At 40.1% G+C, this 26,450-nt stretch overlaps 1 protein-coding gene across 12 annotated transcripts in view; it reads left to right on the top strand.

Moving 5' to 3' along the window:
- The window catches only part of ATE1 (arginyltransferase 1), a 166,017-nt gene that overhangs the window by 68,273 nt on the left and 71,294 nt on the right, over nucleotides 1-26,450 (top strand). For all 12 annotated transcript variants that reach the window (XM_047702978.1, XM_047702977.1, XM_047702982.1 and 9 more), the window contains 2 exons: nucleotides 9,611-9,792; nucleotides 13,755-13,854. In XM_047702978.1, the coding sequence (XP_047558934.1) occupies nucleotides 9,611-9,792; nucleotides 13,755-13,854 (282 nt within the window). The remainder of the gene's footprint in view (nucleotides 1-9,610; nucleotides 9,793-13,754; nucleotides 13,855-26,450) is intronic.

Here is a 26,450-nt window from a genome sequence, read left to right as displayed (position 1 = left end):
TTTTATTTTTTTATAAACATATAATCTATTATTAGCCCCAGGGGTACAGGTCTGTGAATCGCCAGGTTTACACACTTCACAGCACTCACCATAGCACATACCCTCCCCAATGTCCATAACCCCACCACCCTCTCCTGGCCCTCCTCCCTCCAGCAACCCTCTGTTTTGTGAGATTAAGAGTCTCTTATGGTTTGTCTCCCTCCCAATCCCATCTTGTTTCATTTATTCTTTTCCTACCCCCATAACCCCCCACGTTGCATCTCCACTTCCTCATATCAGGGAGATCATATGGTAGTTGTCTTTCTCCGACTGACTTATTTCGCTAAGCATAATACCCTCTAGTTCCATCCACGTCATTGCAAATGGCAAGATTTCATTTCTTTTGATGGCTGCATAGTATTCCATTGTATATATATACCACTCTTCTTTATCCAGTCATCTGTTGATGGACATCTAGGTTCTTTCCATAACCTTCACTACCTGTATTTTTAAAAATAGTTTGGCTATTGTGGACATTGCTGCTATAAACATTCGGGTGCACATGCCCCTTCGATCACTACGTTTGTATCTTTAGGGTAAATACCCAGTAGTGCAATTGCTGGGTCATAGGGTAGCTCTATTTTCAACTTTTTGAGGAACCTCCATGCTGTTTTCCAGAGTGGCTGCACCAGCTTGCATTCCCACCAACAGTGTAGGAGGGTTCCCCTTTCTCCGCATCCTCGCCAGCATCTGTCATTTTCTGACTTGTTCATTTTAGCCATTCTGATTGGTGTGAGGTGGTATCTCATTGTGGTTTTGATTTGTATTTCCTTGATGCCGAGTGATGTGGAGCATTTTTTCATGTGTCTGTCGGCCATCTGGATATCTTCTTTGCAGAAATGTCTGTTCACGTCCTCTGCCCATTTCTTGATTGGATTATTTGTTCTTTGGGTGTTGAGTTTGCTAAGCTCTGTATAGATTTTGGATACTAGCCCTTTATCTGATATGTCGTTTGCTAATATCTTCTCCCATTCTGTCAGTTGTCTTTTGGTTTTGTTAAAATTTAAAAATACTAGTTTTAATATCTAGTACAATAAGTATCTCCTGAACTTATCTCCAATGAGCAAAATCTCCTTGCCATGCTCAGTAAGTTGTACAAGTGTAGAGAGATTTGGAGACCAAGAAGTGTGAGAGCTGCCAATTCACATCCTTCCCGCACCTCTGTTAACTCTCTTTCCCAAAGTGTCTCCTTTCCTGTAGAATCTGTAATTGTATCACCCTCTGTGTTTTTAAGTAACAGTTGAAGGATGTTAACAATTAATAGACTTTATTTCATTTCATTTCCTTTTGTTTTGTTAACAATTAATAGGCTTAAAGAAGTAAGAGGTTGAAGAAATGCGACAGTCCCAAGTATTGAAATAGGATTCTCGAGGCAGTCAGTAAAGAGAGACTAGTCATTGACTGGATGCGGAGGGACTGAGCCCCTTGGAGAATTAAGAGAAGGAACTGTTTTAAGATGTGGATCTTTCTGACCTCGTGGGGGTGAGGGTGACATATCTATGTTAACTGAAGATACACATATTTGTAAAAAAATGTGATCTCTAGTTGCTGCTCATAAAAACCAGCAGGTATCCTAATACTAGCATATTGAAGCATGTGGCATGAGAAAGTTCAGTGAGTCTGGATGTCAAGGGTGTTGTTCAGTGACTAGAGAGACATAACCAGGAGTTCTGTTGATTTCTGATTTCACAGACTGACTGACTGACTTTTCTTTCTCTTTTTACCACCTTCGCTCTGTCCCTCACATTTCTGTATTCTTCCCATGTTTTAATGTTAAATAATTTGGCCTAAGGGATCTTATTTGAGGGAAAGCCTGTTATGGCAGTTTTATGTCAGGTGGAAGGATAATACTGATTCAACAGATGTGTGTGTGTTCACAAATATGAAGCATGTGGGTGAAATCAGTTCAGTGTATGATATTGGAAATATGGTAGTCACTGAATTTTTTCCACATTTCCCAGCCAGAAGGGAGTGATCTGGGGGCTCTGGCTGCTCCATCTCTTCACGGAGGGCCAAGGCGATCAGTAATTCAGCTTCACCTTCAACCCGTTTCCCACAGCTGCCACGTACCTGTTGAAAAACTTGGAAGTATTAATTGATTTACCAAACTGAGAACCACAAATCATTATTAATCAGTAGTGCTGAAGCAACCAGATGTACCTTTTGGAAAATAGCTTCTTCTCTGCCTTCGCTTAGATTGTTTTCCACTTTTTAAGTCTGATTTTTAAAATTGGGTCAGTGAAGCTCCCACAGGAGAGTAAAGGAAATCATTCATTTTTTAATTATCAGAAAACATGTTGGAAAGAAAAGGAATACAGCAAAACAAGTTTTAAGAAAGTTGTTGGACTGGGCGCCTCGGTGGCTCAGAGGGTTAAGCCTCTGCCTTTGGCTCAGGTCATGGTCCCAGGGTCCTGGGATCGAGTCCCACATTGGGCTCTCTGCTCAGCGGGAGCCTGCTTCCTCCTCTCCCTCGGCCTGTTACTTCCTCTGTTTGTGCTCTCTCTCTGGCAAATAAATTAATAAAATCTTTAAAAAAAGAGTAAAAAAAAAACAACAAAGTTGTTGGAAACCATGTATTGAAAAACTTTTTCATGTTGCCTTACCTGCTGACTTAGATATCCGAGGGGATATTTGTAAAGTGAAGATTTTTTTTTTTTTAAAGATTTTATTTATTTATTTGTCAGAGAGAGAGAGAGGGAGAGAGAGCAAGCACAGGCAGACAGAATGGCAGGCAGAGGCAGAGGGAGAAGCAGGCTTCCTGATGAGCAAGGAGCCCGATGTGGGACTCGATCCCAGGACGCCGGGATCATGACCCGAGCCGAAGGCAGCTGCCCAACCAACTGAGCCACCCAGGCGTCCCAGTAAAGTGAAGATGTTTAAATGTGTTTGATTGGCGGATCTTCTTAGGATCGCATAAAACTAGCATTGACTAGGGGCTGGGAGGCTAGTTTGTATGTCAGTTTACAACTTCATGATTTAATAATCATTGATTGTATTGCTGAACTGACTCCTGGGTTTCTTGTTTCCTCATGTGATGTCGTGGGGGTCGGAATACATAGTTGAAGGACTCATTCTTTCCTCAGTAATTATAAGGCCAAATAGAGTTCTGCAGAGGGAGAAGACCCTTGACTTCCACATGCATCGAGAGTTGGGAGTAGTGGTGGGAGGACACATTGGTTGTGACTGGACTCACAGGAGGACAAACAAGTAAAGTAAGTGAAAGCAGGTTTTTAAATGGGAGGTCCAGGGAACGAATGAAATTATTAAAATTGGAAACCAAGAAGGTAGTTGCAATTTGGAAAAAAGAGTTTTCAAGCTTGTTCAACAAGCAGGGGGAGTCATATTTAGGGTTAACATAAACTTTTGGTCATTTACGTATTGAGATAATGCTTATGAAGTCATACTGTGTGTTTCGTAAGTACATTTCTAGTGAATGAATGCACGCATTAGATTTAATGAGTCCTGGAATGATGCTAAACTGAAATCATGCAAGAATTTCGATTCATTTCAAAGTCATCCAATTAGCTTTTACCGTGGAGGCTTCCTGACGTTGGCCGGCTCCCCGCCTTCCGTGGCATAAACTACAGCTTGTCTCTGGTTCCTCATCACTGCCGGGTTGCTCTCCTGCCTCGTTCTTTTTAAAGACAGGAGCTTCATTCCTATGAGCCTCAGAGTTTGCTTATATCTAAAAGATGGTTTTCATAAAATTGAGTGATACATAGGAATTTGTGTACATATTTGGAGTAGTCTGGCTTCTGAGACAGGTGATTCAACTTCAAGGCCATTAAGAATTTAGAGTATTGGTGTCAGTTCAGATATTGTAGTTTTAATAGATAAATATCCTTTCCTCTTTTTTTTTTTTTTTTTTTTTTTTTGCTTCTGTTTGTTGCCAGTTCTACTCCTCAAGCTATATCCTTTTCTAGGGAGATAATCATGGCTTTTTAAAGAGCAAAGGGATATGTGACAGTGAATGCTAGAACTGGGGTTTGACAAATAATAATAATAACATTATTATTATTGGTGGATGTTCTTAAAAGTTTAAAGATCTATTTATTGCCCAAACAACATTTTAACTATAACAGTGGAAGTTTTAGAAATCACTGATACTGCTGGAACCCATTTGCTATTGTTGGCCTTGGTCACCTGTGCAGTTACTCTCCTAAACCTCTTCCCATACTTGCACTCTTTGGAAGGGAATTCCTGTGTGCAGCCCATACTTCAGGAGGGAGTTACACTCCTTTACCTTTAGGGCAGAGTATTTACATAAACTCTTTGGAATTCTTCTGCATGGGGAATTTGTCTTTCTCCCTCATTCACTAATTTTTTCAGTCATATACATTAATATAGACTCATGGATATTTATTTTATACTTTGGATTGTAATCTAATCCTACTTGATTTTGTTGCTCAAATCATTCCAGCTTTGGCCATTGGGAGCTCTTTGTCCTTTTCATAGAACTCCATCAGTGTGTTCTTTTGGTTCTTCAAGTGCTTTCTTACTTTTTGACACTACAAGATGACCTAGGCTTAGGGTGCTGGGTGGCTCAGTTGGTTGACTGTCCAGCTCTTGGTATCAGCTCGTGTCGTGATCTCAGGGTCCTGGAATTGGGCCCTATGTCAGCCTCTGTGCTCAGTGTGGAGTCTGTTTGGGATTCTCTCTCTCCCCCCCGCCCCTCCTCCCACTTGCTTGCTTGCTCTGTCTCTGAAATAAAGAAATCTTTAAAAAGATGAGCCGGGCTTATATTATTTCCTGTCCCAGTCCTGGAATCAGCCATTTCCCAAAGAGGCTTGTACTTTTACTACAGAATGGAGAAACCAAGATCTGGGTACTAGGTGTGCATGCTTGTTGCTACTAGGGTGTCATTTCCTTAGGCCTTCTCATCTGACAGAGTAAAGAAATAATATATGCGTACTATTATTGTATGAACATATCTTTGATATATACATACCTATACGTATTTCTGTATGTAACCATCTCCTCTATATTAGGCTAAACAGTTTCTTTTAAGATTTTATTTATTTATTTGACACAGAGAGAGCACAAGTAGAGCAGCAGGCAGAGTCAGAGGGAGAAGCAGGCTCCCCGCTGAGCAGAGAGCCCGATGTGGGACTCAATCCCAGGACCCTGGGATCATGACTGAAAGCAGACATTTAACCAGCTGAGGCACCCAGGCATCCCTAAACAGTTTACCTTAATATAGTGGGGACTCCAGACCTGGATTCTAATCTATTACCCCATGGATTTTATCTTACTTATCTGTAAATTCCCACTCCCAATAGTGAGAAACCTCCGTCCATTTACAGGAGACGTGTATCAATGTTATCAGTGTATCAATTGTTAACCTGTAGTCTCATGTAAAACAGCTTTATCAGGCAGAATACAGTGCTTATGGCAGATTTACTTTCACCCTCATTCTTCTGGACCCAAAGGTTACTGAGGTCAACACCTTTCCCCTCCCAGCCACTTCCAGACATTTGTAATGAATCTGAATGTGAATGTGAATGTAATGAGTGTAAAGAGCTGCTTCTTACGTTTGTGATACAGTTAGATTCTCCTGTCATGTATCTGCTCCTTCCTGGGATCCTCTCACCTCCTAAATGATTTTCTTTTGGTTTGCATCCATCAAGGCTCACTCTTTGTGTCATACAGTTCTGAGTTTTGCTACGAGCATGTCACATGTCTACCAGGACAGAATCAGAGAGAATAGTGTCACCCTGTGAGTCCCTGTGCTTCAGCTACTCACCCCGCGTACTCATGGCCACCACCGATCGCTTTGCTGTCTCTGTAGTTTTGCCTTTTCCAGGATATATTTGGAATGTATGTGGGTAGCATTTGCAGACTGTCATCTTTCACTTAGCAGTATGTACTTAAGGTTTCTTCATTTTGTGTGTTTGTGACTTGATAGTTCATTTCTTTTGATCGATGAATAGTATTCCTTGTACCGTGATTTGTCTATCACCTACTGAAGGATATCTTACTTGCTTCCAGCTTGGGTAATTATGAATAAAATTCTTACGAACATTTGCATGCAGGCTTGTGGGTTTTTGTGTGATCTGAGTTTTCAGACAAACTGCATAGATACCTATGAATGTGGTTATTGTTTTATATAGTAACACCATATCTAGTTTAGTCAGAAACTCCCAAACCATCCTCCGCAAAGTGTCCGTACCATTTTACATTCCATTATTAGGGAAAGAGGGTTCCTTTTGTCCCGCATCCTGGCCAGTATTTAATACTCAGGTTTTTGGATTTCAGCCAGTCCAATAGTTGGGTCATACTATCTCATTGTTTTTCTTTTCCATTCCCTAACAAATGATGTCGAGCGTCTTTTCAAATGCTTATTTGCCACCTGTACCTCTCCTTTGGAGAGGTGTTTGCTCAGGTACTTTGTTCAGTTTTTAATCGGGCTGTTGGTTTTTTTTTAAAGGGTTTTTTTTTTTAAGATTTTATTTATTTATTTGACAGACAGAGATCACGAGTTGGCAGAGAGGCAGGCAGAGAAAGAGAGAGAGAGAGGAAGAAGCAGGCTCCCTGCTAAGCAGAGAGCCCCACGCGGGGCTCGATCCCAGGACTCTGGGATCATGACCTGAGCTGAAGGCAGAGGCTTTAACCCACTGAGCCACCCAGGCGCCCCTGGGCTGTTGGTTTTTTTACTGTTGAATTTTAGTCTTTCTTTTCTTGAATACCAGTCCTTTATCCAATACATGTGTCGCAGCTTTCTCCAGTCAGTAGCTTCACTTTTTATTCTTCTAATAGTGTGTTTTCCAAAGCAGTTTTTAATTTTAATGAAGGCCATCTTGCCAGTTATATCTTTCATGGATTGTGCTTCCGGCATCATCTCTGAAAACTCATTGCAAAACCCAAGGTCACCTAGATTTTCTCCTGTGTTATCATCTAGAAGTTTTATAGTTTTGCATTTTACATTCAGTCTTATGGTGCATTTTGAGCTAATATTTTTGAAAGATAAAAGATTTGTGTCTAGATTTAGATTTTTTTGCATTTGGGTATCAGTTGTTACAGCATCATTTGTTGTAAAGACTGTCCTTTCTCTGTTGAACTGTCTTTGCTTCTTTGTCAGAGGTCAGTCACCCATACCTATGTGGGTCTCTTTCTGTGCTCTCTGTTCTGTTACACCGTTCTACTTACCTGTTTTTTTCCACCAGGATCACCCTGTCTTGACTATTGTAGCTTCATTGCTTTACTGGTGAGTCTTTTTTTTTAAGATTTATTTATTTTAGAGAGAGAAACAGTATACAAGAAGGAGGGGCAGGGAGAAGAAAAAGGAGAGAGAATCTCAAACAGACTCTGCACTGAGTGCAGAGCCCAGCCTGGACAGGGCTCTGTCTCATGACCCTGAGATCATGACCTGAGCAGACACCAAAAGTTGGACTGTTAACCAACTGTGCCACTCTGGCGCCCCAACTTTATTTTAAGTCTTGATATCAGGTAGTATCAGACCTTCAACTTGGTTCTTCTGTATTATGTTGGCTATTCTAGGTCTTCTGCCTTACTATATAAATTTTAGATAAATTTGTTGATATCCACAAAATAGTGTGCGAGATTTGGATTGGGATCATATTAAATCTGTGAACCAGCTTGGGAAGAATGAGTCTTCCAATCTAGGCGCATATAATATTTTTCAATTTAGCTAACCTCTTCTTTGATTCCTTCTGTCAGAATTTTCTGCATATATAGTCTACACATATTTTGTTGGATTTGTACTTAGCCATGTAATTTTTTTGGTTTTATAAATGGTATTGGGTTAAGTTCAAATTCTAGTTATAGCTAGTAAATAGTAAATAGTAAGTATAAACATAAGTATAAGTGTAATATAGCTAGTAAATAGCAAAGCAAATTTCTTTAGATTGTTGACTCGGTATCCTGTGACCTTGCTATAATTGCTTATTATTTCCATTTTTTACTATTGATTCTTTGGATTTTCTACATAGTAAATCATGTCATTTGTGAATAAAGACAGTTTTATTTTTTTTCTTTCCCAATTTTTATACCTTTTATTTCCTTTTTATTACACTAGCTAGGGTTTCCATTATGATGTTGAATAGGAGTGATAAGAGAGGTATCATAGCCTTGTTCCTGATTTTATTGGGAAAGCATCCATTTTCTCACCATTAAGTATAATGTCAGCTGTAGATTTGGTGTATATGTTCTTTACCAAGTTGATGAAATTCCTTTCCCTTCCTAGTTTGTTTCTAGTCATGAATGGATGTTAGATTTTGTCAGAGGTGTTTTCTGCGTCAATTTATATATCATAGGATTTTTCCTTTAGCCTCTTTTCATGATAGAACACATTAATTGCCTTTTTAAAAAAATTACTTTTCTAATGTTGAACCAGCCTTCTGTACCTGGAATAAATCCCACTTTGTCACTTACATATATAATTCTTTTTATACATTTTTGGATTTGATTTACTGATACTTTGGTGAGAGTTTTTTATACCTGTGTTTTGAGAGATACTGATCAGTAGATTTCCTATCTTGTAGTGTTTTTTTTTTCTTCTGGTTTTAATATTAGTAGGCCAACTTATTTCATTTTTCTTCATTCTCATCTGCTTTTGTCCATACGTACTATCTGTGATTTTAGCTGTATGAAAATGATATACATATTCTGTTGTATTTGTTCACTTAAATTGTTAATCTCTAACATGCCTATTTAGTCTCTAGCAAAGCATTTTTTTATGATGTGTCATAATTTTTGTTTTATGATTTTCATTTAGGAACAGTTATATTTAAAATCAGATTGAATTTTAGGGGCACCTGGGTGAGTCAGTCAGGTTGAGCATCGTACTCTTGGTTTGGCTCGGGTCACAGTGTCTCAGGGTTGTGAGATTGAGCTCCCCCATCAGGCTCCATGGTCAGCAGGGAGTTGCCTTGAGATTCTCTCCCTCTCCCTCTGCTCCTCTCCTACTCCCCCACCTGCTCTTTCTCTCTCTCTCTCTAGAAGTAAATAAATACATCTTTTAAAAAATCTTATTGAATTTTAAAATGAAAAATGTCACTGGGATTATAGTTACATTAAGATAATGGTAAGGAAATAACTTTATTTTCTTTAGGCCAGAAAGAGAAAGTCTTATAGCCCTTTTGTATTTATGCAGGAACTCTTACCTAGAAAAAATAATGGGATCCTGTGCCTTATCAGTGTGGGCTCGTCACAGATCAGGCCTGGCTGGCAGTATGGGGGCAGCTCTGTTCTCACCCATCCCTCTCCTTTTATATTCTCCATCTTCACTTGTACACCATTTCTTTCCCAACTTTTATGTGGAACAGAAAAATATAGTTTAATACTTATTTATCCTGTAAAATTTATATTTCCTACTGTTATATTTTTTAAACAAGTTAAAAAAAATCTTAAGCTTATTTCTTTTTCTCATGCTTTTGTTCAGTCAGTGTTTATACAAGTAAAAAGTTTTATAGGGTGTGACTGCAGAGGATGATGGCAACATGGGAAATTTTAGTAGTCACGAAGGAAAATAAAAGCATATTAGGTAATTATTAAGATTTTTAATATAAAGATAAAAACAAAATGTTCATATGTATATCTGCTTTCTCAACAGGCTGAGAACCCCCCTCATGGACCAGATTGTGGTTATGGCTCCTTTCACCAGCAGTACTGGCTTGATGGAAGAATCATTGCTGTGGGAGTGATTGACATCCTTCCATACTGTGTATCTTCTGTCTATTTGTACTATGATCCTGATTATTCATTCCTGTCTTTGGGTGTCTACTCCGCACTACGGTAAGATTACTTTTGACAGCGGTAATGGGTCATGTGGAGCTTCAGATAATTCCTCATTTGATTAGAGTTCATCATGTAACGGCAGAAATCCTATATGACAGTGCATATTTGTTGCTATAGTAATCTGTTATATATTGGTGTTTAGAATACCGCTTTTAGAACTGAGGCCAATGTCTGATGCTAATTCCCTAGATTTTTAAGTTATCATCTCATCTAGGGTAGGACAAGTCACTGTACTTGTGGGGTGCTTTTTTGTTTGTGCCTTTATTTAAGCTCCTCTATCAAGAACAACTTAATGTTCCTTAAATATTATAGTATTTACATATTTTTGTCATTGTTGTATATATTTTTTTCATAATTAAAGGTTAAATGAATCTCATGTAAGTAATGTGAGTCTTTTGGAAAGATATATAATGATAGAAAGTATATAGAACAGGACTAGAAGGCCCTACCTGTGCACTTAATTCTGTGGCTCTCACCAAAAGATTATTTCTCTTTTATGTCCACGGCTGCAAATGTACACAGCATAGCATAGATACTTTGCATTATTCTCATGGTAAAAAGATTAGGGCCTTATTCTTTGAAAAATACTTGTTCTATTTTTATTCCTTCTTGTCTGCATATATATGTGGTAGAGAAGGGAAGGAGGATTGAAAATTATTTTTCTGTTGCTTGTCTGGGACCTTGAGACTCTTTCTTTCTCATGGTGTCATTGTTTTCTCGTTTCTCAGTCTCTGTGCAGTGGTCACATTCTCACATCTTGGGAAGATGTATTTTGAGATTATTTATTTGCTGTGTATGTGCTTTTTTCTGAATTATAAAAGTGGAAGAGTTGGTATTTTTCTTTACTCTCCATTTGATTTTTGTAAAAAATCTGGCCCATGATTGCTTTTGTGTGTTTCAGTGGTCTGTAATATAAAGAAAAATTCCCCACCTAGGTATTTTCAACCTGACATGTCTCCTAATGCCAAGTTAGAGCAGATTCACAATTATACAGTGTTTATAACTGAACTCTGTAATAATTTTTCTTTTTCTTATGTATTTAATTGCATTTGTGTATACACTAATTAAGAATATTCATGACACTTATGACATCAGTGATATTGGAACTGATACTTTGAAGCATTTACATTTTGTAACTTTAGAAGTGTATATTTATTTCAGAAAAACTACTTTTTTCTTTGAACAAAAATCAGCGAACACTTTGAAAGTATTGCCATTTTCCTTCTTGTTTTGTTTTTATATCTGTCACTTTACAGTGTGTATCCTTGGATTTGTTTAGACTTCTCAGGTAAATATCGAGAATATTTATATAACCACATAGTGAATCCCAACCTGTATATGACATATCATTTCATATCTCAGTAAACCAAGGGATATTGAAATCCTACTGCATTCGAGATAGTAAATATACAATTCCCAGCAAAATTAATAAGAGTTTTGTTTATTGGGGCACCTGGGTGGCTCAGTGGGTTGGGCCGCTGCCTTCGGCTCAGGTCATGATCCCTGGTCCTGGGTTCGAGCCCCGCATCGGGCTTTCTGCTCAGCAGGGAGCCTGCTTCCTCCTCTCTCTCTGCCTGCCTCTCTGCCTACTTGTGATTTCTCTCTGTCAAATAAATAAATAAAAATCTTAAAAAAAAAAAAGTTTTGTTTATTGCTTTGGTATGTCTCTTGAAATTCTAGAGCTGAAGAGCTTTGAGGTAGCAGCAGAGGAGCCTGGGAGCCTGAAAGCTATTGCCTCTGCATTATAGTCTTGTCATTTCCTTTTAGTGTCTTGAGGATATGAGTTGCTGAGTTTTCTAGAAGAGGAAAGGCAACCAGGAGATTGATATTTCCAAGCAAGAATGGGGAGAATAGGCTATAAATTGCTAGTTCTGCTATTGATTATAGTGTATTTAGTGAAATCTGTTTAGCTAGTTTCCCTCCATTTCTTTAATTTCTTAAGCAATTGTACAGTGAATATGGTTTTTATATTTTAATATATAATTAATACAGATTTTTATATAACCTAGTCTGTAGGTTTAAAAAAAATGTTTGAATAAGGGATCATGAGTGTGGCATTTATTTATGTTTTGTTAGCAAGATAAATTTTAGAAATGAATTAATTTGTTTAACAGATGTTTATTTGATAAGAACCTATGTATCCTGGACACATTTCATAGAAATGAGTAAGGGTTTCCAGCTGTGTCAAAGCAGACAGTAAATTAGAAGCCAACATAATACTCCATTAAATACTCCATTATACTGTGACAAAAATAAAATCACGGTGGTAGGCATGAGGTCCTTGTATAGGGTGGTCAGGAAAGACCTCTCTGGACAGGTGACATTTGAGGAGCCAAGAAAAAATAAAGCATTCAAGTGTGTGAATAAAAATCTAAGGGTATAAGTATGGGTAGTACAGCATCTGAGGTGGTCAGGCTCGGATGGGGGTAGGAAATAGACAGGAGCTGAGCAGGGAGGGCAGAGATGCAGGAGGCACTGGTGAGGAGGGGCTGAGGGAGCTGCGCTTGATAGGTCATGGTAGGGAGGTTCGATTTTATCTACGTGTGATACCATCCCACTTCGAAGGCCAAGGGTTTGGGGAGGTTACCTGATCTGATTCATACTGTAAAAAATGACTTAGACCACTCCGTGGGATTTATAGAGGGGCAAGAGTGGAAACTGGAAAGCCAGTCAGGAAGCTGTTACAGTCATCCAGAGGAATCATTATGCCGGCTTAGACCAGAATAGCTGAGATGGAGGTAGTGAGAAGTGGTCAGATTCAGAGTGTCTTTTGGAGATGGGGCCAGCTGGACCTGTTGATGGATTGGACATGAGAGTGAGAGGAGAAGAACAGTTAAGGATGGTTCTAGGTTTGGGCTGGATAACTGAGGAGCAGAGGGGCAATGCAAGACCAAGGGAAGGAGTGCGGTGGTCAGCCATGGGTGGTCCCGCATTGGTCCTATCAGTGCTTTCTTCCTCCCTTTGAACCTTGAAAGTGGATTCGTTCTAGGAATAGTGGGAGTTATTCTGTTACAGGCTAATAATGTTCAGTCTGCTTGGATTTAGAAATACTGTTATTTTCCAGATGAATTTGTAGGATCACAGGCCTTCAGTGATTTAAATTTGAACTTGCAAAATGCACAGACTATTCACTTAAAAAATTTCTCCTTGAATCTCAAGCATTCATTGGAAAGAAAGAAGGAAAGAAAGAAAAAGAAAGCCTTCAAGAAACATAAAAACGAAACAAGCAACTTTTCTCCTACTTTAGAAATGTACTAAAGTTCCCTTAAAACTCTCAAATACAAGTAGTCATTCATGTGGGCAAGTGAGATGAAGTTCTGTGCCCAGATTTATCTGGATGCAAATTAAAACCACTTCAAGCATGGGCATTGCTGACAGTGTCTTTGTTCAGTTAATCCTTGCCTATGCCAACAAAAAGAGAAAAAGTGGTGAGATAGCATAGTTTTTTCCACTCTTTAGTTTTAGGGAGAATAAATATTAGAGTAGCATCTAGATGTAGGAAGGAGTTATACATCATATGCGGTTGCACGTGTTTGCATGTTAATGGTCATAATAGTTATTCTTCCTGAAACGTGTTGGTTTTTCAGTTTTATAAAACTTGCTGCACTGTTTTTCACTTGATAAACACAGCCTTTTGCGAACTCAAGGGGATAATGCGTAACATATTAAATAGATCTATTTTTATGCTGTTTGAATTTCAGATCAACTAATATGCTCAATAAAGTATAAAATGTGAACTTAGATGCATTTGCTCAAATAATTTAGAGTTGTTTATGTCTTTTTAGTAAAAGCTATCTTAAAGTATTTTCTAAAGTTTTTCTGTTTCAACTCTTGAAGTTCCTTAATAGCTTAGCAATTGGTTTTTAGGATTTTATCAGATATTTGACATCAAATTACATATACTTTGAGTATTGGACCTAGATTTAACCGTACCTTCATCTTTATTCTTCTTTTGGCAGAGAAATTGGTTTTACTAGGCAACTTCATCAGAAAACATCTCAACTCAGCTATTATTATATGGGTTTCTACATTCATTCATGTCCCAAGATGAAATATAAGGTAAAGCTGATTTTTATGTGTGTCTGCTTGAGATCCAGTTCATTGACATGAGTGCTTTCATGGTTTCTCATCGTATTAACTCGCTTATATATTTACAATGTATATAATGAATTATTTTTAAATGTGTTTTAAACTTTTCAGGGAATCTGGCTTGTTCATTGCCTGAAACAGCGCTGGCCACATAGACACTTAATATTTGTTTACTGCAGGTTGATGTGTGGAAACAAACCAAATATACAGAGATCCAGGCTCTTCTAGAATATTCAGTAGGGCCCTGCTTACATGGGGTAGCACAGTACACCCACTAGGAGTCTTCCTTGTCTGGGTGCATTCTAAGTCTTCCCCCACCCTCCAATTTTCCTCCCTCCCTTCCAATTTAGGTTTGTTTCCTTTAGACCCAGTCACAGTCCAGAAAAACGGGAGCTCAATGTAAGCAGTGAGGTATTTTCAATAATAAAAATAGTAATAATAATGCGAATATTTGTAAGATTTTTATCAAAGAAAAATGAATCCTTAATATGATTTTTGTCTCGGGGCATATAGGACTTGGGCTTTGAAGGCATGATGAATGGGTTAATTAAGGAAATCACTTTGCTGCCTCAGAAATGAAGCTTTCTATAGTGAGAACCACAGCCTTTACTGCTCTGACTTTGTAATTTATTGTATTATTGTGAGATTTAACTGTTATGTCAGAATTTCCCTTTTAAAAAAGTTTTACCTTTTATGACTGTCTTTAATTAAACTCTTTGATGTTCTCTAAGGATTAGCAGCCTACTGTATGTAAAAACTACAGAGCAGTGTAAGGAGCAGGTTCCCCACACCCTGCCCACCTTAAAAACAGGAACAGAACACCTTTTGCTCAACTTAGAATGCTGCTTTCAGTTCTGAAGAGGCAAAAAGATGTAAACATGAATCTTCTTCTTAAAACTTGTTATCTTGTGAGGATTGGGAGTATTCTATATGAGAACAGATCAGGATAATGGTTTGGGTAAGTGGCCTGATGTCCAGTAGGCAGATGGGGAAGCACAGGTCAAAGAGAAGGAGCAGACAAGTAAGGATTTGCCGGTGACCTTGCCTGTGACATAGTCATATAAAAAAGGGGGAGACTGGGGCGCCTGGGTGGCTCAGTGGGTTAAAGCCTCTGCCTTCGGCTCGGGTCATGATCTCAGGGTCCTGGGATCGAGCCCCGCATCGGGCTCTCTGCTCAGCGGGAGCCTGCTTCCTCCTCTCTCTCTCTGCCTGCCTCTCTGCCTACTTGTGATCTCTATCAAATAAATAAATAAAATCTTAAAAAAAAAAGGGGGGGGGGACTGAAGGACTCCGAAGGACTTGAAAGCTATTCTGAGGTATTTATGCCATTGGGAGTCATTGAAGGTTTCAGAGCCAAGAGCATGGCATGTGGAACTCAAAGAACATATTCATATGTATAAATTACCATTTTTTTAAAAAGTTATGGGTATTTTAAAAGCATAAACCAGATTGAAAAGTGTAATCAAACCCCTTTGTACCCATGACCCAGCTGCAGTGGTTTGCGGTCGTCCTTGTGTCTCATCTGTCCTTTCAGCCCTGTTCCTACCTCCATCATCTTTTGAATTATTTTGGAACAAACCCAGAATACCATTTTTTCTGTACATCTTTTAACGGGTATTTCCAAAAGATAAGAGCATTTGGAAAACATAATATAGTCTTAGCATCACACCTCAAAAGCATTAACAGTATTTCTAAATATCCTCCTCTATCTCCAGTCAGTGCTTATATTTTCTGATTGTCTCATAATATTTTTTTACAGTTTGTTTGACTTACAACCCACACAGGGTCTGTACATTTGATTGCTACGTTTTGTAAATCTTTTTAATCCATAAATTTCCCCTCTCTCTTTTTTTTCCCCCTGTGCAAATGAATAATCCGCAAAACTTGTTGATTAACTAAATGTGGGAATGAACAAAACTGGTTCTAGAGCTTTGAGGTCAGGTGCTGAATGTCTGGGGAAGGGACGCTTCCACTGTTAGAACTGTGGGTCCTAGAAGCAAAGTTGGCTCTGAAAGAAGAGTAATATACACTGTCTTGCTGGTTTTATGCTGACACGGCCCAAGTCTTCTGGTCAAGGTGTCTTGCTGGCATTTAATCCCATATTTAAGTGTACATTGTACGTAACTTGTGAATTTAATCCTTCAAATAGTTCCTTTATGCCTGAATTATTAATTTAGTTGATAGGTCTAAACATTTATACTCTGTGGAAAGAAAAGCATGACTATATTTCTCTTTTCTCAAAAATACTTACTTGGTACTGTTTTTACTAGTGTTTTCTCCTCTGAGCTCATTTTTGTGGTACCAGATCTAAACAAATTCAGGATAGGAAACTCAAATGCTCTAGGTATTGTAGTACAATAATAACACTCAGAAGAAAAGTCTAGCCACCCTATATATTCGTTCACCCTGTATATTTGTGTACTTATGCATGACCCCTTCTGAACAGAAGTATTTTTATCCCAATCTTAGGAACTTGGAGAAATTTCACTTTTTCTTCCCATCTGTAATGGTCACGTTAGTGTTACAGGCTTTTTCCCTTAGTTTTTCCTTATGCCTAAGCTAAAATCTTAATTGCTCTGTATATTAACCTGTTTCTTTTTTGTTGTTGTTATTCATAGAAATGTTGACCATATTTTCATTACTCCTTTCTCCATATGAAGACTTTTTATTCCACCTCGTTGACTCCAGTCCAGACCAAATGCCCTGTGTTCTTTAGTCTCCCTCCTAGGTTGAACTCTGCTTGGAAATAGAAGTCTGGCTCATAGCTAGTTGTTACGTAAGAATTAAAAAGTGCTCTCCATACTGTTCAGTCCGTTTGGCTTAATCATACCAACTGAAATTTGTCAGAATTATAGCTTTAGGGTATTATTTTTTAAAATTCCATTTGCATAAGAGATACCCCTGTGCCCACCTGTCGTTTTTTTCCTTCATTCACATAATACTGACTGCACTCCTACTGGTAGTGCAGCAGTGAGCAACACAGGCCAGATCCCTAGACTCCAGGACCTACCACAGCTAATAAAGAAGACAGATAATCAGACAGGAATAAGCCCTGTGTGATGTGGTAAATACTTAGGAGGTGTGGCTCCTTCAGAGTTGGTCCGGGGGCACCTTTCAGAGGCATAATGTTTAGACTAAGGTTTGATTGACAGGAAGTCAGCCAGTGGGAAGCTGAGGGGTCATTTCAGGATGAGACCAGAGGACAGCTGGTGTTCTTTTCCTTTTCAGTTGCTGCTGTTAGCCATTTTGGCCGTACTTTAGGATGACCTAAGGAGCTTCTAAAAGATACCAATATGTGGGCCCTACCTTCTAAGATTTTGACTCATTGGCTGGGGGTCAAACCATGGGTGTTTTTTATTTGTTTGTTTGTTAATGCTTAGAAGATTCTTTTTTTTTTTTTTAAGATTTTATTTATTTATTTGACAGAGAGAGAGATCACAAGTAGGCAGAAAGAGAAGGGGAAGCAGGCTCCCTGCTGAGCAGAGAGCCTGATGCGGAACTCGATCCCAGGACCCTAAGATCATGACCTGAGCCAAAGGCAGTGGTTTAATCCGCTGAGCCACCCAGGCACCCCAATGCTTAGAAGATTTTTTTTTTTTTTTTTTAATTTATTTGACAGACAGAGACCACAAGTAGGCAGAGAGGCAGGCAGAGAGAGAGGAAGAAGCAGGCTCCCCGCTGAGCAGAGAGCCCGATGCGGGGCTCGATCCCAGGACCCTGAGATCATGACCTGAGCCGAAGGCAGAGGCTTTAAACCACTGAGCCACCCAGGCGCCCTGCTTAGAAGATTCTAATGTGAAGTCAAGCTTTCGAACCACGGCACTAGATTAATTTTTTCACTTCCGAGAGCATAATAATGAACTGGAAGGATGATTATTTCTCATTTTAAAGTTGGCTATTTTCTGTTCATCAAATTCAGAATCACTCATATTGAAGAAGCTCCCATCTACACTTGTTATCTGGGTTCTGGAACATTAAAGGCTGGCCGACCGGAGTCTTTCAGCTGGGTCTCCCACACAGTTACCCTTAACTGATGTCTTGTTTTCCTCTCTCCTGCTGCACGTCTCCCTCCATCATTTCTCAGCCGAGCAGTCACTTGGTCTAGTGATCTATACTGGACACGAAGACTAGATTCGACCACCCACCCACCATCCCCAGCTCCCACCGTCCCCAGCTCCCTGAGCATTCTGTGTTTCTTCTCAAAGTTCAAGTCTGTCTCCTCTGTATACGTTTGTGAGACTCTTGATGTTTATCTTCAACATGTACGCAAGTACCTAGAAGTGGGCCTGCCACACAGTAGGTGTTTAATCTGTAATACATGTTTGTAGAATTAATGAGAAGAAATACTAGTGCTGAGGGTCAAGGAATTCCCTCTTGTTTAACAAGTATTTATTGAGTGTGACTAGGATAGCTTCTGCTTTGCAAATAGGTTAGAGCTTAGTAAGACACACAGGTGGTTCTAAGGGAATACACTGGATATCGTGGGATACTGATAAGTACTCTGATATCAAAGGAGGGTTGTGGTATAGGAGTGTGTAATGATAGTTTGGACAAGTTGCTTAACTACAGCTGGTCATGGTTTTGAACTGTAAAATGGGAATGATGTAGAAAATGAGATATAGTGTGGTTTTGTTTGTTTGTTTTTTAAAGTAAGCTCTGTGCCAGTGTGGGGCTTGAACTCACAACCCTGAGAACAAGAGTTGTATGTTCTACCAACAGCCAGCCAGATATATTGTTTTTTTTTTTTTAAATCCCAATTTGAGAATAGAATCTTCTTGTGCTGACTAGTAGGGTAGATCCTGCCTAGCTGGGTAGCATGTACAAAATCATTACTTTTGCTTTTGCTGAGACCTGTTGAAGTTCTGTGTTTCTCTACTGATAAATGGCGGCCAGATTGGTAAGCGGCCTGCTTGTGCTGCTAACCATACTTCTTAGTTTAGTTCAGATGGTGGGGAAAAGCAGAGGCTTCTGCTAATCTGTGCCAATACTGCTTCCCTTTATGAAAATTTCAGGATTGTGGACACTTCATCTTTTGTTCGGAGGAAAGTGGCACTGAACTCTGCTGGGGTCAGTGCAGCAGAAAGGTGAAGCTCTCCAGAATAATTCGTGTGCTATGCCGCAGGGTGTCTGTTGGTTTTGGCCTTGACCATTGAGGGCAGGAAAAGTCTGAGCTCAGATGTTTGTGGGCAGAATAAAATGACTATTTTGTTCCATTTGTAGATGTTTTCATTTCTTCTAAGGATATTTTATATTTTCAGCAAATGAGAACCCTCAGTTATGAAGGAACAGCACAACTGCTTTTAAAATGGGAATTCTTAATCAGAAATGTGCTGTTCAAAATTTGTAGGTAGATGTTGGTTCAAGCGTGAATATTTCTCATTGCAATTTGAAGGTCCAGAGCTAGACACCAACAAAAGGTAACTCACAGAAAATGAATTGCACACCATCGTAAAATCTCTCATTTTCAAGATTCAGTGAGGGTAAATTTAGCATATAACTGCAGGAATCATTAAAAGTATGTCTTCTTTCTTGCAGCATAACTAAGTGTTTAAAGCATTAGTAAAGGTGTATTTTTGCCACACGGTAAAATACACATGGACGAATCTGTATTTCTAGCTGGTATTAAGGAGAAAAGGAATATATCTTAAAATAGGAATATTTTTAATAATTGGGAAGCAGCAGTGTCTTAGGTACCTGGTATCCTCTAGACACTGGGAGTACAGCTGTGAACAGTGCAGATGTGGGCTCTGCTGGTGGGCGCTGGTGGAGGTTCCAGCTGAGGGGGCATGTCGGTAATAATCGCCAAGTGGCACCCAGCGATACAAACTATACCTGAAACTAGAGTAATGTTTCGTTTGGATTTTCTTGTGTAGATTTAGACATGTTAAGTTACAGCCTTCGCCATATCACACACTTACGTAAAGTAGAGCAAATGGCAATATTTAACAGCAGGTCTGAGACACACAGAAGAGCTGGTTATACCTGCTCTCTTTTTACAGAGTCATGAGTTTTGCTGAGGGCGTGCTGGAATGACGGGTCTATCTTGATGGGTAGGGAGGACCATGGCGTGCTAGATGATTTCCAAGGTGTGGGTCCCTCTTCTGTGCCTCTCCCCTTGTATGTGCTCACTGCTCTGTCCATCAGAAGTAGATTCTGGTTTCCCTGCCCTGACTGGGCTGGCCTTCTGACTTGCACTCACTAGCAGGATACCACGGAGAGAACTCTGAGGGTCGTAAGGCCCAGGCCTTCAGAGGACTGGCAGCTTCCCCTTCCTCTTCGGAGCCAGCTGTCATCCTGTAAAAGGACAGACTGCGGCTGGTGAGAGACACCACCTGGGAGGCCCAACACCATCTTGGACGTTTCACTCCAGCTGAGCTTGCTGGCTGGGTCCGGCTGCCTGATTGAACCCAGGAGATACCATCAGAGGAGCCACCTACCTGAGCCGTAGCCAACTCACAGGATCATGAAAAATAATAAATGATTGTGGTTTTCAGCCGCTGCAATTTGGAGTGGTTTGTTCCTCTGCAACAGAAGATGAGAACACATGGTATGGGATGGAGATCACTAGATAGAGATGTAGATGTCCCCATAGAGAGAAGTCGTTCTCTGAGGAGCTGTGCAGACTCAGAATTGACCCTGAAGTGACCCGAACTGATCTGAGAAGTTTCTGATGGCTCAGTGTGAGAGAGTTTTGACACAGTCACCTAATGTCCATATGCAGTCATTACCTAGAGACGTGCCCAACTGACTTATGGGAAGTCATCTTTGTAAGGCATTTCATTTAGTAGACTTGAGCCTACAAAGCATTTCTTAACATGATGAATTTCGATTTTGCTTCTCCGCTAATGATAATGATGAGCACTGTGAGATGAAAATCAGCATGTGGTCATTTTTCATGGTTTTGTAGATGACACTTGCTGCCATAAATTTTCTGTGGTTTGCTAGTTTCCTGCAGTTATATTTTTGTGCATGATATTCCCTAAAATGCCTTTTTTATTGAATTCTTTTGATTTAGGTGGTGTTTGTATGTGTCGAGGTTGATTGACATAAATATGCCTTAGTGAGATGTGTTTGGTTTGTGCCTGTGCTCTTAGACGTAAGACACAGGATAGTTACAGAAGAATCAGTGAGAGCTGGAAAATAGTCATTAATGAAAGGAAATGGGCTTGATTATGTCATGTTATCATTGTTCACATTAACTGTTTTAATAATCGTGGCCATGTTAATGGGGTTTGGTAACAGTTTTAGCATAACTCAGTACCAGCTTGGGGGCTTAGGAGCTGGCTGACATGAAGAGAAATTGTATTTTCAGCCTAGAGGTGTTTCTTCCTGGAGGTGTTGCCCTACTAAAGCAGGAGGGGACAGTTCAGCTTTCTGCCATGCTCAGTGATGCCCATCTTCTAGGTCTGCTTCTCTCATAGTTCCAAGGTGGTTGCCACCCATCTGGGCATCGTAGGCCATTAGCAGTAGCTAGAATAAGAAAAGAGTAATGTCTTCTCCTGTGTCTTTCACACATACACACACACGCACATACACACTCTCTCTCTCTCTCTCTCTCTCTCTCTCTCTCTCCCCCTCCCTTTTTTTTTTTTTTTCTTTTTAAGTAGGCTCCATGCCCAGTGTGAAGTCCAACATGGGGCTTGGACTCAGGACCCTGAGTTTAAGACCTGAGCTGGTATCAAGAGTCAGATGCTTAACTGACTGAGCCACTCAGGTGCCGCTCTCTTTCTTTTTTTAACAAATATTTTTAATTGTGGTAAAATACACAGAACAAAATTTACCATCTTAACCATTTGAAGTGTACAAGTTAGAGGTATGAAGTATGTCCACGGGGCTGTGCAGCCATCACCACCATCCATTTCCAGAACACTTTTCATCTTGCAAAACTGGCACTCTGTATCCATTAAACAGTAGCCCCCCAAGCTCCATCCCACCAGCCTCTGGCAACCACTGTTCTACTGGTGACTCTGAATTTGACTCTGATAGGCCCATCATATAACTGGGAATCATGTAGTATCTGTCTTCTTGTGACTGGCTTATTTAACTTAGCATAATGTACTCCAGGTTCATCCATGTTGTAGCAAGTATACGAATTTCATTCCTTTTTATGGCAAATAATATTCCAAATTATGTATATTTCCCATTTGGTTTATGCATTCGTCCATTGACGGACACTTGGGTTGCTTCCACCTTTCAGCTATTGTGAATAATGCTGCTATGAACATGGGTGTACAAATATTTGTTCAAGTTTCCTTTTTCACTTCTTTTATGTATATTCCCAGAAGTGGAATTGCTGGATAGTATGGTAATTTTATGTTTAATTTTTTGAAGACCCACCCTACTGTTTTCCATAGTGGCTCTGCACGCAGATTCTCATTTCTCCACATTCTTGCCAACACTTGTTATTTTCTGGGTTTGTTTGATAGTAGCTATCCCGATGTGTGTGAGGTTGTCCGTTTCTTTTTTTAAGATTAAGGGGACCCTTAACAAGAAGCCTCCCAGCCCAGTTCACTCATTTTACCTGTCAGAGTTGTGCCTCTCGTGTGTACTTGAGCCAGTCCCTGGCAAGATGGATGGGACTGACCTTGTGCAACAGGAGGAGTCGCTTCCTGGAGCATGTGGCGCTACAGATGGTGAACACCTGAATAGGTTTTTCTCTTCATTTGGCCTAACCACCAGTATGTCTTGGAAACTGAGCTGTGGCTTCGTATTTATTTATTTTATATATGGATTATATCATTTATATGTTATATAGTTTGTACGTAAGTATGCACATAGTATTATTATATATGCTTTTAAAAATCAGGTTGTTGGTTTCAATCTATTTGGCTTATTTTCTGAATATTTTTAAAATGGATTTTCCTGGGACGCCTGGGTGGCTCAGTTGGTTAAGCAGCTGCCTTCGGCTCAGGTCATGATCCCAGCGTCCTGGGATCGAGTCCCGCATCGGGCTCCTTGCTCATCGGGGAACCTGCTTCTCCCTCTGCCTCTGCCTGCCATTCTGTCTGCCTGTGCTCGCTCTCTCTCCCTCGCTCTCTCTGACAAATAAATAAATAAAATCTTTAAAAAAAAAAAATGCTTAAAAAAAAAAAAATAAAATGGATTTTCCTGTGTTTCCAGAATGTTTAATATTTACATGTAAAGCTTAGCTCATATTCTCTATTTTGACCCCTTTCCATACAATTCAAAACTGCTTGCCTTTGAAAGTAAAAATTGGAGCATATAGAAATGATGATAGGTATAATTTTTAGAATTTCTTCTCCGTGCTGTCTTGCAGAGTGCTGCTGTAAGGCTCTTCTGTGATCTGAAAGAGGTGTTTTGACTCAATCCTTATCCAGACTTGTATGCAGGCCAAGGTAAACAGTGATTTCAGGCAGTCTGCTTTGGTAGCATGACATGGCCAGACATCAGATAGTTGAAACACCAGAAAGGGTTCGGAAATGTCAGGAAAGAAACAAAAAGCTAATTCATCTGTGAATAATCATTCTTCAAGTCAGTGCCTCAGCTTAATTGTGGTCATACAGCACCTCTGAAATTCTGCAGGAGTTTGCCTAAAAGAAGGCAGTTGGCATCACTGTTACAAAAGTACCTACAGGAAAAAATTGGGGTTTATTTACAAAGCTACATCTGCCAAACCATGAGCCGTTGAAACCCCCAAGCTCCCACGCTTTCAGAGTTTCCTGACCAGACAAATTAGCAAATGTTCTTTTACTATGGCACTGCAGCCCCGGGTGATGCATTTGGGTACATGTAGTAGTGACTTTGCTGCCGTTGGACGGAAAGAAATACAAGTGATCTCATCGCTTACCCACAGCAGAGGACACAGCTCTGGAGTTTGTGATTCAGCATCTATTGTTTGGGATGTTAAGTGTGTGATGAATTAGACATAGTCAGTAGAAAAAATGACCACAGAATAATTTTAGTAAGGGATTTTGATGCCTCCTACAGGCAGTGGGAAGTAAAAGAATTCACATGCTCATCACAAATTCTTGTTTCTAAAATTGTCCCATGTGGAAATTTGCTGCATCAGAGTCAAAAGGCAATTCCTTAAGAGCCAAGTGTTTTAAGCTACTTATTATAGATGAGAAAATTGAAGCTCGAAGTGCTTAACTTGCCCAGAGTTTGAATTAACTCACATTTTTAAAAGTATTTTATTTATCTATTTAAATAAACTCTGCACCCAATGTGGGGCTCAGATTTATGACCCCGAGACCAAGAGTCACATGCTCTACTGACTGAGCCTGCCAGGCACTCCTCACATTTTCATTTTAGTAACATAAGGGAGAGTTTGGAATTTAAATTCATATAAAAGGCTTTATTTTTTAGATTTATGATGAGTTGCTTGTAACTTTTAATTTTGGATAATTCTGTAATACTTTGCATAGTAGTTAAAGGTAAATGTTAATGGGGGATAAAAGCATATTTAATCATGTGCCTTTCCCCATCCTTTTCCTCATTTGTGCATCCACAGTAAAATAGAAAGCCTGGTATAGTGCATGATTCTTTTTTTTTTTTTTTTTAAGATTTTATTTATTTATTTATTTGACAGAAAGAGCACAAGCAGGCAGAGCAGCAGAGAGAGGGAGAGGGAGAAGCAGGCTCTCCGCTAAGCGGAGAGCCCGATGCAGGGCTTGATCCCAGGACCTTGAGATCGTGCCCTGATCCCAGGACCTTGAGATCGTGCCCTGAGCCCAGGCGCCCCTAGTGCACGATTCCTAACCTTTGAAAAACAGCAGCCATCTTTGGAGCTTTTGGAAAGATACTACTACCTGAGCTGTGCCCTGACCTACTGAAAAAGCAAGTCTGCTCTCCTCCTTCCCATAGCCCCCATTCCCCCACCATCAGGCACTACTCTCCTCCGTGCTCTGGAGCTTCCCTTCCTCCTACCTCTGAAAGGTCTTGCACTTAGCTCTGTGCGTGCCGGCTGGGGCTTCCTGTCCAGACCACGCTCCGGCTCTTTCGTGAAGCCATTCACTGTATTCGCCCACTGCCGCCGCCACCAACCCCACGCCCCGTGTGCCGAGTGAAGCTGGAGGCTGTCTTTCTGATCCTGTGAATTCTGTGTTCTCTGTAGCTGGGCTTGTACCCCAGTTGTTTGTAGGTATACATGACCAGTCCGTGTTTCCGGAGGGCCTCCTCCGTATAAAAACATCCTGCTAGATGCCGAGGCAAGAGGAATATGATCAGACATGATTCCTGCTTGTCAGGTCCCCGAGCAAACCATGGCTGATCTGTCGCTATCCTTGGTGCCCAGCACATTAATTGGCACGTAGAAGGTGCTCAGTGAGTTTATGGACATGCATTGCCTGTGGAAGGCGAGCAGCTGTCTGAATGAGGAAAGCTGGGAAGCAAAGGGAGGCGGTACGTACATGAGAAGCATGCAGGCATCTGGCTCCTTCACAGGTCTCTAATTGGAACACCGGGCTTAGAAGAAATGTAGTCAGGTCTGCCTCAGTGGTCCAGTTTGTATCTTCCAAGAATTGTCTCTGCTACCTCTGCTGCAGTGTTTAAAAAAAACAAAAACTTTATTGAAACATGGTGAGCATACAGAAAAGTGCACGTTCTTAATTGTACAGCTTGATAAGTTTTCAGTGACTCCACCTGTGCAACCAGCACCAAGATCCAGAGCCAGAATATTCCAGCCCCGCTTAAACCTCTTTCATGCCCCCATTGATTATGAGCAAACCCCAAAGATAACCACAGTAGTCTCTTCTTGCCTGTTTTTATACGTTACATAACCAGAATCACTCAGTGTATTTTATTTTGTGACTGACGTGTTCCATTCAACAATCTGTTTGTGAGACTTATTTATGTGGTGTGTGGAGTGATAGGCGGTTTATTCTCATCGCTTGTATTCCCGTTCTCCTGGGGTGAACTCTTTCTAGGTTTTGGCTAGTGTAAGTGCATCTGTGAGTTTGTTTACATGTCTTTGGGTGAGCATATGTATTTCTGATGGGCATAGAGCTAGGTATGGAATTGCTAGATTGTGGGTTTAGTTCATACTGCCCATAACTTAAGTGAATGTACCAACTTTCTCTGTTGCCTACAGCATGGTGGTAGTCCCAGGTGCCTCCCATCCTGATAGTGTCATGTGGGAGGAGCATTGTGGTTTTAATTTGCATTTTGATGTTGAATGCCTTGTCATAGGTCTGCTGGCCATTTGTAAAGTGTCTGTCCCAAGTCTTTTGCCCATTTATCTGTTGGGTTGTCTGGCTTTTATTTGTAGAAGTCCTCCCAGCAGTCTGGGTAGGAATCCTTTGTTGCATACGTGTTTTACAGGTAACTTCCTCCACTTGGCTGCTGGCTGTTTTATTCTCTTAATGGTATCTTGTGATGAGAAATTCTTAATTTTAATGTAGTCCAATTTATCTTTAGGGCCTTTGTGTCTTGTTCAAGAAAATTTTGCCTATCCTATGTCCATGGAAATATTTTATTTTCTTCTGAGATTTTTATAGTTTTACCTTTCACACTTAAGTAATTGATGGGAAATGTTTGGTATATAGTTGTGCTAAGGGTCAAGACTGAATTTTTTCCCAGATGGATCATTACTTTTAGTTTCTTAAGGG

This window comes from Lutra lutra, chromosome 14 (assembly GCF_902655055.1).
Source record: "Lutra lutra chromosome 14, mLutLut1.2, whole genome shotgun sequence".
Taxonomy (NCBI): domain Eukaryota; kingdom Metazoa; phylum Chordata; class Mammalia; order Carnivora; family Mustelidae; genus Lutra; species Lutra lutra.
The sequence above is the reverse complement of the archived record's forward strand: the minus strand, read 5'-3'. Positions and strand labels throughout refer to the sequence as shown.